The sequence below is a fragment of the Solanum dulcamara genome, chromosome 6, assembly GCF_947179165.1.
Source record: "Solanum dulcamara chromosome 6, daSolDulc1.2, whole genome shotgun sequence".
Taxonomy (NCBI): domain Eukaryota; kingdom Viridiplantae; phylum Streptophyta; class Magnoliopsida; order Solanales; family Solanaceae; genus Solanum; species Solanum dulcamara.
In genome coordinates this window covers 1,822,041-1,834,550 of record NC_077242.1, presented here as the reverse complement: position 1 = coordinate 1,834,550, position 12,510 = coordinate 1,822,041, and the positions used below count along the sequence as shown (strand labels likewise).

Genomic DNA, 12,510 nt, shown 5'->3' with positions numbered 1-12,510 from the left:
TAATTATTGATTTTAGTGATATTTTTTATTTATTATCACTTACAGCAATATATAGCAATATTATGATATATCTGTCATGTATTAAAAGTGAATTATGCATGCAATATAAATGTATTATAAGTGTTTTAAAATATATTATACTTGTTTGGTAAGAAATTGACATAATATATTATAAGTGTATTAAAGTATGTGATAAATATATTATCCATGAATAAAACTTGTATTATATGAGTTTTATAAATTATTCTCGCTAATATGTATTAAAATTGTATTATAATTGTATTATAAGTGTTCAGTGAAAAAAAAATATTATTGCTATAAATGGTAAATATTTTCTTTATGTAGTATATTTATGTAAATTTCCTTTGAAACTTTTTATCGCGATAATGACCCAATACAATAAATTAATTTAAATAATAATCAAAACGTATAGTATTTAAAATTAAAATAACAATTAGCTGCAATACAAGATAACAACCATCCAAACAATTAAGCAGTTAGTTGTAGCTAACTGGTATTTTATTTTATATCAATATAACATTTTTGACTAATAGCAACGTTTAAGACTTGAGATCCTATAATAAAAAAAATGTCGTTAAGAAAAAAAAAACCTTCCCTTTTGATTGACTCTTAACAAACCTCCGATTGAAGAATTTGGACACGTGGAGGGTGCGGATAAGACGTTGATCTGTACTATTGACAACAATAAAAATTTATTCACTATAAATAATATCAAGAGTATGAATAGTCACCTATATTAATTTAATGAAGTTTTACTAAATTTTCATTTCCCATGTTATTGTTATTTAACAAAATTCTTGGTTTTGAAATTATGTACATTAAGCAAGTTGGTAAATATGGATGATGTTTAGGTTCATTGGTGTGTATATTTTAGAGCTTAAAAGTTGCTTCTTAGTTATAAGATTATATATCAAGGATTAGATTTTTTTTGTTTTAAGAAATGAGCAAGTTGTAGTTTGATGTGATATAAAGAGAGAAGATGCACTGGCCAAATAGCAAGGACAAAATGTAGATGAACTTATTTGGAACATGTCTATGGCATCTCGATCCTATCATTTTCAAGTATAATGATACAAAAAGAACTATTTAGAGGGAAAATGTGAATAATTACGATCAAGTATTTTAAAAGATACTTTTATAATGAGTTGTGGTAGGATGTTTAGGATATCTATGTCTTTAATTAGAAGTTTCTAATTTGAGTCCTTGAAAGGGGCAACCTCTCTATAGAAGGGAAGGGAAAGGGTTATCCGCTCATAATGATTGTAGAGTCTCTTATCGTAGTGGAGGTTGCTGTGAGGAGATCCTTGTGCCAGTAAAGATTGCTTCCAATGATCGGGAAATCTCGAATTCGGCAAGAATCTCATTTTTTGGTAGTACGAAGGGGGAATTGGCCCAAAAATTGTTTTCATAGTCATTTCAATCTTTTCTTCCAATTCTAAGAAAGAAAAATCCCGATTCCATTTTTATCAATTGGATATTTTGTTTTTGAAAAAAAAAAAGGACTTTCGTTATTATTTCTTTCGGGCGGGAAGCAGGCCGGACCCTGCGGGTGGGCATCTCCCGCAACGCAAGCACCATTGTTCGATAACCTCAGACCAATCAATCGAATATTGATTAATACGTAATTGATCGAACACTACTTGAAAACGGCTCTTCTGCTTTGAAACGGCTCGAAAAAGTCAGGACTTTTGGGCAGATTCTCGTATCCGACCTATCTCTTTCTGCCAATTCCCCGAGTTGTCAGAATCGTTCCGGTCGATAAAATCCTCCGAGTGACTGACGACTCGTGAGCAAATGATAGTACGACTTTTCATTTCCTGTTCGGTCTTTCAATAAGTAGTCAGCTGCGGGCGTAGTCAGACTTAACAGGGCAACAAGTGTAAGCGCAGATGCTCTCGAAGTGGCCGACGGGGCGCAAAGCGAGGGAACTCGTGAAACCTTAATGAAATTTTTTTATTGAAAGCGCCACCTCAAAACATTGGTCCTATAATGCGTGAATTCAAATTTAGTCGAATTCTAATATAGATATTGGACATTTAAAAAACAAAATTGTTTTTCAAATTAATATTTGTCGGTTGTTTATTTTTATGCGAAAAGGCTTGAAGTGACATTTTTCAAAGAAAACCCTTTTCTTTAGAAAATATTAAGGTGGATTTTTTGTTACATGAGAGCTACTCGTATCTAGCTAATCGCTTGAGATTTTTTTTATTTTTTTGAGACGTCAATTTATATTAATAGTATCTTTTTATTTGTGGTTGTACGTAGATTTCAAATCACTCTATCCATTTAGCTTTATAATTATTGGAATTGAGATCTTATTCAAAGAAAAAAATCCCAAAAATCTGAAATTCAAACAAACGGAAATTTTAGGTGCATATTTAGAAATTCTAAACCCTCTATACTATATGACTTTTTAATGATTTCGTTCTTTGACATTTTATTGTAAAACAGTTGTGAAGTTGAGTCAAAAAATGAATGTGACCTAATTATTGAAATGAAAATTAATTTTGAGCATAAAATAATGAAAATAAAGGTCAAATTTTCCTATTTTAAAAGTAGAAATTTAATTTGATTTAATGATTGATGGGTTACAACTATCATCCTAATGAACTGATCTGGGATTTCCTTTTTTCAACTTTAGCTTCTACATTTATTTATTTATTCATTCATGAATATTTATTTGTATCCGTATTGAAATTTGATTAAATTTAGATTCGCACATTACACGCTCCATTTTTGATATTGACACCCCCAAGTCCCAACATTATTTTTTACATTTTAGTGACCCAAATCCAAGATCATTAGTTAAAGACATAAATCTCAACCATACCACCATAATCATGTTTATTAACTCATGCATTTTTATTTCGTCCTTTTGAAATTTCCCTCTCTATGTCTAACCTCTTTTATGTCTCCATTTGCCACAAGTTGCAATTAAAACAAGTTGCAAGTCTCCTTTAATAGTAGGGCTTTCCCCCTCTTTTAAGGAGCTATATTAATTTATTTAAGGAGTTATTAGTTTCTCTTAAATAGTCAAAATTATTATAAATGTTATAAAATAAATTAACTTACCAAAATAAAAATGAGACAGTAAAAGAAAGAAATAATGGAGAAGATCAGAGAATTTCATGTGTGTTCATTGAAAAATATGGTCATTTTATAGTTAGAGAAAGAGAAAAAGTGGTGGGCAACTTGCTCCCTTTTAAGTAGGTCCTACAAAGTGGAACATCCACTTTCTTAACACTGCCCCAATATATATGCCCAACTTTTGTTGAAGGCCTATCTTTATATATTGGGGTGGTGCTATAGGCACGTATACCACACAACCAAAAATTCGTAGATGGGCTATATTTGACTCATGACCAAATACTAATTGTGACGGAGAATATTTTTTATAATTTGTCGGTCTGAGACGTACAAGTTCTGTTTCATGTAAGATAGCATGACCCCAAACAATATTTATTATAATTTTATTTTCATAAGTAGAGGTCTTGCTATCAATTCTAGGTGCTTAATAAATGACTCTGCAAGGTCATTTTGAGTATGAACATGAGCAATATGATGTTCAATTTTTATCCCAATTGATAAGCAATAATCATCAAAAACTTGGGATGCAAATTCTCCAACATTATTAAGGCGAATAGCTTTAATTAGATAATCTGGAAATTGTGCCCTTAATCTTATTATTTGTGCTAATAACTTCGCAAACGCCAGGTTGCGAGATGATAACAAGCACACATGAGACCATCATGATGATGCATCAATTAGGACCATAAAATATCTAGACAATCCACTAGATGGATGAATAGGTCCACACATATCCCCATATACGCTCTAAAAAACCAGGAAATTCGATGTCAACCTTTAGGGTTGATGGTTTGGCAATTAATTTTTTCCTTGATAACAAGCAACACGTGAAAATTCATCATTCGTAAGATACTTTTGGTTATACCAAGGTATTCAGTATTCATTTCATTTAGTGTTTCAACATGATATCCATTTCTACGGATATCTTTAAAACTTAACAAGTTTTCAATTTCATAACACTCCCCCTTGGATGTCCACATGTAATATGCCTCATTTAAAACATAACATGTTTCTTAGGGATTTAGAAGAGAATAATGCATTTTCTATAACAATTTTTGTTCTCTTAGGCAAAAATATAGTAGCTCTTTCGGAGCCTTCAATAATTTTTGAATTACCCGAAATTATAGTAACATTTGCTTTTCTTCTAAGCAAGTAGGAAAAATATTTTTCGTCTTTAAAAATGGCATGAGTCGTTCCACTATCAATTACACGAATATCCTCGTGATTGATCATTGATCCAAACAAAATTTGAGGCATATCCATATTTTTCTTCAAAAAGAAATAAAGTAAACATTATAATTCAAACATGGCTCATTATACAAATTTTATTTATTTACATTAATTTAAAAAATATAAACATATTATTTAGTACATATAAATAAATAAAAAATCATTTATATATTATCAGGATTATCAATATTCATATATCCTTCTGGGAAATTAAAGAAATAAGCTACATTCAGATGCATAGTGTCACGGACTTAGACTTCAACTAAGACTTCCGTGCGGCACTTGACAACTTACTCACGAATCTTTCACGATCTTGCAAGCTCAAGTAAGCCTTTAAGATTAGATCGCTAAGGGAATGCTATATAGTAAGAAAGACAAGAGAGCTTTTATGAAGAAGGCTTTTATATTGCTTTGGAAGAATGCTTGTTTGCTTGATGATCTTCTACAAATGAATGTCCCCTCTATTTATACTACTCCTAAGGGGCCTAAGTGTAAATAAAATTTACTATACAAGTCCTTCTATATTTACAAAGAAGTCCCTACTCTAGAACTCTCCACACACTCTAGAGAATTCCAAGTCTTTCAAGACTTCTCTACAAGCTTCTACAAGAATCTAGAGTCTTCCACTAACCTCTCCAAGACTCTAGGTTCTTCTACCTTCTTCAAGAATTCTCTTGGACATTCTAGAGCCTTCTATTAACCTCTCCAAGACTCTAGATCTTTCTCCCGTCTTCATGATCAAGTGGCGGGTCATGACAATAGGCTCAATATTATCTTCAGAGATAAAATTTGTCTCTGGATTATTTTCTGTCACCTTCAAGGATGCCTGATATAGCTGAACCAAACGTTTTGATGACCGATAGGTCTGTGACCAGTGACCCACACTTCCACATCTATGATATATACTTTCTGAATTTTTCTTTGGTATAGCTTCTTGCTTTTAACTCTTCATTTTATATTTCTTGATCATTTATCGGTGCTAGCAGAGCATCATGATTATAACTTCTTCTTCGACCACAACCACGATTGGAGTCATTACCTCTCTCTCGTTGATTATAGTTTGTCTGATTCACTTCAGAGAGTGGCAAAAAACCAACGGGCTGACTATCATTATTTTTCATTAACAGTTCATTGTGGCGTTTAGCAATAAGAATCTGAAAAATTAATTATAGAATATTTTTTTTACAACCCTTTTCGCGATATTTCTACTGTATGAGCATATTCGTGGGTGGAAATGTGAAATATATTTTTTCAAGTTTGTCTTGCTTGATAAAATTCATTAATCTCAAATTGAACAAAACACGGCATACCTGTGGAAGGATGACCCACTTCAGGTGGTCATATCTTTCTTTTAGATTCTTTCACAATTTAAGAGGGTCTTTTAATGTGAGGTACTGTAATATTAACCCTCGTCAAGATGGTGGCGAAGAAATATCATGACTTTGGCACGGTTTTGACCAGGTGCCTTATTGTCATCTTTGATGGTGTCTACCAGACCTATCAATTTTAAGTGTATTTCGATATCTAGTGCCCATGATGAGTAGCATTTTAAAGATATATCAAGAGCAACAAATTCAAGTTTAGAGGTATTCGACATTTTAGAAAAATAAAATTCTTACTCTTCTGTTACCTTCTTAAAATAGCTCAAAGTGATGAAGTCTCGTGCTAATAATATGTTATAAAATAAATTAGCTTAGCAAAATAAGACGGAGAGAGTAAGAGAAAGAGAGAATGAAGAAGATGAGAGAATTCCGTGTGTTCTTTCATTGAAAAATATGACCATTTTACAGCCAAAGAAAGAAAAAAAAATAGTGAGCAACTTGTCCCACTTTTAAGTGGATCCCACAAAATGGAACATCCACTTTCATAACAATAAGATCATATCACTCTTAATTATGTTCTTATACTCCCTTGTTTCCTATTATTTTATGTTGATTTGGCATAACTTTTACAAAAGCTTTTATAAAATATTTTAAGAATGTATTTTATAAAAAATTATAATTTAAAATTCTAACTTTGACTACTAAATCAATACTAATGGTAGATAGGAATAGAATTCTTTTAATTTTCTATGTTGGACAAATAAAATAAAACATATATATTATTTAATATAGAGGTAAAATAATATGAAATAGAGGAGTAATAAATTTAGTGCTTAAATTGTAGATGAATGTATAAACCCGAATTATAAAGTATATTCCCCTCCAAATAACTCTTTTTTGTACTCAACTAGGTATTGTCGTGTGCTACAAAAATACTACCCCCTCCGTCTTTATATATTTATTAAATATTTTCTAATTTGATTTTTTTTTTGCTTATCATTTTTGACAAATCAAGAAAGGAATTTTTTTTTCTTCCTATTGTACCCTCAATTTATTAATATTGAGTTAATGTTTTTGAAAAATTATACTGAGTAAATATATTTAAGAACCCGTTTGGATTAGATTATAAGCTTTTTTCAGTTTTTTTGAGTGTTTGACTGGCCAATTTAAAGTCATTTTGTGCTTAAAATAAGCCTAAAAAAATAATTGAATTTGTTTGACTTAGCTTATCTAAAATAGCTTATAAGCTGAAAACAACTTATAAGCTAAAAAAATAAGTTGGGTTACCCCAGCTTTTTTGTTTTATAGATTAAAATAAGCAGTTTTCATCGTATAAACAGCTTTAAAAAAACTTATCTAAACAGGCTATAAGACTATCAATTAACAGAAGTAAAATGGTAAACTCAATATATCAATCATCGTTATCTTAATAGGTGTGCCAAATCAAAATTTGACAAGTCCAAAGAGACGAAGGGCGTAATAAATAAAATACAAGAAATCAAGTAAAGTTTAAGCTTCTAAATGCATGATGCAGCTAGAAGGGGTGGGTATCATTCGGTTCGATTCGGTTCATTGATTTTCCATTTTTAAATACACTAAATCAATAACCAAATCAATAAGATATTTGTTATCGATTTTTGATCTTTAACGGTTTGTATTTTATTTTAACCAATAAAAAATACTTTTAAAATAAATATACGATTCATGGAGCCGCCATCGTAGCAACTTGCAAATCTTTGTCCCTGAACCTAAAACGGCAAAGCCTAAAGGGTAAATACTAAAATACTAAATACTAAATAGTATGATATAGTGATTAACTGATTATATATTTATATTAAAAAAATTTATTTGATATTTGTGTATGAGTAAAAGCTAAAAATTAAATTAGTAAACTATTATAGTTTTAATGGGTAATCGATTTACCAATAACCCAATATTATAAAACAAATAGCAAACCGATAACCCAATAATTATTTTTTATAAAATCATTAAATAATCGTTAACCTAATAACCCAATCATAATAATTCAATAACATTTTTTTCAATTCGATTTATCAATTCGTTTGATTTTTTGCACACCCTAAAAGCAAGAGCTGCTATTTTTTTAATTATTTAGAGTACCCTAGCTCGAGGCGGAGCTAGCCCTTCTTTAACATATAAATTCGATATAATTCATAGTTTTAATTCAAACTTTGTGCGTTTATATAATACATTCAAAATTCACTTATTAGTATTTGAGTTTGTTGTCCAAGATTTATTTTACTATTAAGTATTAATACTGCTGTTAATAACATATTTTTGATAGTATCAATCCACAGTATATTTCACACGGTATAATTATATCATAGATTTAAATGGGTGTGTCATTTTCCAAATCACTTTCTACGACAAATTTCAAATCTCTGAAAATCCCAATAGTTTGTTGTGTTTCTGTGCTGACTCCGTTGGTTTGCCGGTTCCTTTTTCCCAATGTGTTGGATACCACCTCTAGATAGTAGTGACAAATTCTGAATTTTTATTAATAATAATTAAAATGTAAATATATATATATACACACACGCATAATATCAAGCGACTATTTTTTTATTGAAAAATAATTGCTAACTATTTTTATGGATACTTTATTTGAATTTGTGAGAAAAGAAAAAAATATATATATTTTCACACGAAAAAATTAGAAAATCTCAATTGGAGTCTATTTTTTGTGGTGGATTTTCCTAATAAGCTGATTCGGAAAATGAATAGAACAATCATGTTTTATAATACAAATTTTTTATTAAATTGTGATGAAAAAAAACTCTATTTTTAATAGTGATATATTTAAAAAATTAACATATCTAAACAATATAATATTTCAATAAAGATGCATCAATTGACTCCTCTCAATAAGGATTACTCCGCCTTGCTTGTTAGGTCATCTCTCTCTAAAATCAATTAATCTAAATTTACGTTACATATATAACTTATTAAAGATAAAAATATTTATAAAAAATATTTTTATTTATATGACTTAAATTCGAATTCAAGACTTTCAATCAAAAAACATTCATCCATCCCACTATCATCTTAGGCGTAGAAAATTAAAGATACTTGAACCTAACAATTAATTTTGCCGTCTATTGTAATGTCTTTTCTTCTTCTTTTATATAGTCTTTCTTTTATCAATATAGTCAACACTAGCTAGTAAGGATATTATATTGCTTTACAACTAGGCAGAAGAACTATCCAAGATTATAAAAATCTGTATTTTGTACGATATATGGAAAAGGTAAAAATACTTATTAAAGTCAAGCCAACTATCGATCGAACAACAGAAACATTCCTCCCAAGAACAAGACAGAAGAATACGCCAAGACATTTTTTAAATTTAATATTATTACAACTACATATTTTTAAATTTAATATTAAAACTCATAGAATTGCTTCACCCTATATATATTAATAATTTAATGTACACCAACAAGGATTGTGGTGATTGGTGAGTGATAAGTATTTCTTTATTTTTAATTAGAGATTTCGTGTTTGAGTTTTTTTCGGAATGAAGTCACCTTTGTTAAGTAGCACTTTACCCCAATGTGTGATTTTTCTATACGAATCCAAATTTAATCAAATTCTATTGCAGATACCGAACATCGAGTGGAAATAAAAATACAAATAAAAATTAATGTACGTTTGATTTTCACAGGACCAAGAAAAAAATGACATGACCACTTTAACCTTTGACTATGAAAAAGGAGAAGGTACAATAAAGAAAAACGTTTATCTGTGAATAATTTCCCTATTTAATAGCATCCAATGTTTAAGAGGTCATAGTTTAAAACAATAGGTTATACATGGAAGTCATGAGCTAAAAGGGTTTTAATTAACAATTTCTAGGGGTCTAATAAGAAAGACCTGGACTAACAATTATTGGATCGAACCTTGCATTTGATAAACGGAAAAATACTGCCACGTTTGATAAACGAAAAAATACTGCAATATTTAATAAATATAAGTCTAGTTATGTATAAATAGAAAAAAATATATCCAAAATTCTTTGTTATGTTAACTATTTGGTTTATGACTATGAAAAATAAAATCAGAAAATTTCCTTGTTATGTTTTACCGTTTACATAGTCATTAGGTATGATTGTATGAGGAGTAGAATCACATAAACTTAATCAATTTAAGAATGATTTAAGTTATATGTATTGATATTGTAATTTCATATATTAGTAGATTTTAATTTATAATGACAGATTAGGTTTTAAAAATTTTAAATTTGAGCTTTAAAAATAATAATAAATACAATGTTGAGAGCCCACACCAAAATATAAGCCTATACAATATGCAAATTTAAATTAATTAAATTTTAATAAAGATATCACTTTCACACTATAGGTAAAAACTAAAATAGAAATCAAAAGCAGACAAAGTATATATAATAGCCAGCGTGACGTAGAACAATAATTCATAGTGACCCCAGGACCTTATTATAAGGAGAAAATTATTAAAACTTTGAAAGTCGTTAAGGCCCAATGCAAAGGCAAACCAAATCAATCAATCAATTCAACCACTGTTTTTTGTTTTTTAATTATATTATTTTTGACTTCTCAATTATTAAAATTTTATAATTTTAGTTATGAGATGTTCACCTAATTAATTTAATTTTAAAACTAGTTTCATTTTAATTTTGAATATTTATAAATTTATCATGATTATTAAGTGTTCCATCACTTAATTATTTATGTGTTAGGTTAAGTTTGTATTATTATTTCAAATATATTATTTTTCATATGTAAAGGATAGAAAACATACATTTTAAAAAGTAGAACTAAAATACTCTATTGGAACTGAGAAGTTCAGTTTATAATTTTGATTTTCAAAAACACTATACAACATTATCAAACCAAATTAATTTTGTATGATTCAACGTTTTTAGTTTGATTTTCGTATTCTACGCTACGGTAATTCAATAATCAAAGCTTGTTCAATTTTCACTTACATATAAATATATAATACATAATTATGACTTCAATTTTTCAACAAATATCTCAATTATATTATACTAATAACTTAAATATGTAAAAATTTTCAAACAGAAGAACAATTAGTTCCATTCATTAATCAATTACACACAAAAAAATATTTCGAGCAAGATAAAACAAGTCAACTTTTCAATGCCTAAATAATTATAATCTATAGTATTTTAATTATTTTTTTTAATAAATATTGAATATTTATTATTTAATACTAAACAAAAAAAAGTATATACCAAATACCATAGTATTAATTTTCTTATTTCAATTATGACACTCTTTTGATCCTTATCAATAATTAAGGGACTAAAGTGTTATTTTTATTTTTACCTAATTAATTCAGCTATATCTTCAAAGGCAACATAGTAAAATCAGCCTTAAAATCCTCTATTGCCCTAAATAGTCTTTCTTTATTCCAAATCTCCCTCCACAAATTTTTAAGCAAAATATAAAACCCAGCAACAAAAAAAACATTCTCTCTCTAATCTCTCTTTCTCATCATGGCTTTTCTTCAAAAAAAAATTCCATTAATTTTACACTTGTTGTTGTTCTTCCTCTGTTTTTTACAGTGTAAAGTGGCTATTTCCATGTCCATTCATGATTTGCTAAAATCTAAAGGATTACCAGCAGGATTACTTCCTAAAGAAGTGAAATCTTATAATTTATCAGATTCTGGACTCCTTGAAGTTTTTCTTGATGGTCCCTGTTTAGCTAAATTTGATACTATGGCTTTATATGATAGTGTTGTGAGAGCTAATCTCACTTATGGTTCACTTGGTGGTGTTGAAGGACTTTCTCAACAAGAGCTTTTTGTGTGGCTACCTGTTAAAGGAATTATTGTTGATAATCCTTCATCTGGTCTTATACTTTTTGATATTGGTTTGGCTCATAAACAACTTTCTCTTTCACTTTTTGAAGATCCTCCCAATTGCAAACCAGATGGTAATTTCTTCTCTTTTTTCTCCCTAATTATTTCCTATTGATGTGAGATCTCATTAAATTAGGATGAGAAACCATACATTACGAGAAAAAGGTAATTTCATAACTATACCTCGAACTCCATGAAAAATATTTTAACTGATTAAGGGTAAAGACATGTTGTCTATTTTTTTTTATGAATTATTTGTGGGTTTTTTTTTCTTTCTTTTTAAAATTATTTCATCGTTTTTGTTTTGCTCATTTTTTTTATTTTTTGAAATATTTGGAATTTCACTAATTTCGAGGGAATATATGTCATTTTTTTCTTCCTGAATTGCAGTTTTTAGTTCTATTGTATTACTATAGTTTTCCATGTGATTTTCTGAACTGTTTTCTTGAAATGAATTGATTTAACATTTTTCTGAAATTAAGGTACTGTCACTTAACACTTACTAGAACATACTAGTGTCAAGTAGTTTTCATGTTTTTTTTTTAATTATAAAATAATAATTATATTGAAGTGTTTAATTTCATGAATTGATTATGTTTTTTTTTTTAATTCCGTGGAATATGCAGGCGTTTTGAAGAAGAATGGTCGGAAGGAGAAGGGATTTGAAGATCAATGATAATGTCCATTTTGGAAATTATTAAATGTCCATAATAATTGTGGATTTTGTTGGGTGGGGTAAGGGGGGGGGGGGCGTGGGGGTTAAGTACAAATTACCAGGCTTGATTATAGGATCCTTTTAGACTCTAAAATGAGATTTGGGGATGCGGCTGTAAAGATTTTGGGTTTATAAAGTATCTTTTTTCCTATTTTTGCAAATGCTAAACTTCTAACTTTTTTTTTTTTTTTTATAATTCCTTTTGTTTTTTGGTTTGTTTAATCTATGTGCATAGTTAACATATTCTCC

At 29.0% G+C, this 12,510-nt stretch overlaps 1 protein-coding gene across 1 annotated transcript; it reads left to right on the top strand.

The window, feature by feature from the left end:
- Positions 1 to 11,053: 11,053 nt before the first annotated feature.
- On the top strand, positions 11,054 to 12,420 carry LOC129891967 (uncharacterized). Its single transcript, XM_055967476.1, has 2 exons — positions 11,054 to 11,620; positions 12,173 to 12,420. Exons 1-2 carry the CDS (start codon positions 11,179 to 11,181, stop codon positions 12,220 to 12,222), a joined length of 492 nt encoding a protein of 163 aa, XP_055823451.1. The 5' UTR covers positions 11,054 to 11,178; the 3' UTR covers positions 12,223 to 12,420.
- The last annotated feature ends 90 nt before the right edge of the window (positions 12,421 to 12,510 follow it).

What these genes read in the sequence shown, in the direction of transcription:
- LOC129891967 (XM_055967476.1), top strand. Translation starts at nt 11,179, where the DNA reads ATGGCTTTTCTTCAAAAAAAAATTCCATTAATTTTACACTTGTTGTTG. An exon ending in TCCCAATTGCAAACCAGATG is followed by an intron (nt 11,621 to 12,172) that starts GTAATTTCTTCT and finishes TGGAATATGCAG; the next exon opens with GCGTTTTGAAGAAGAATGGT.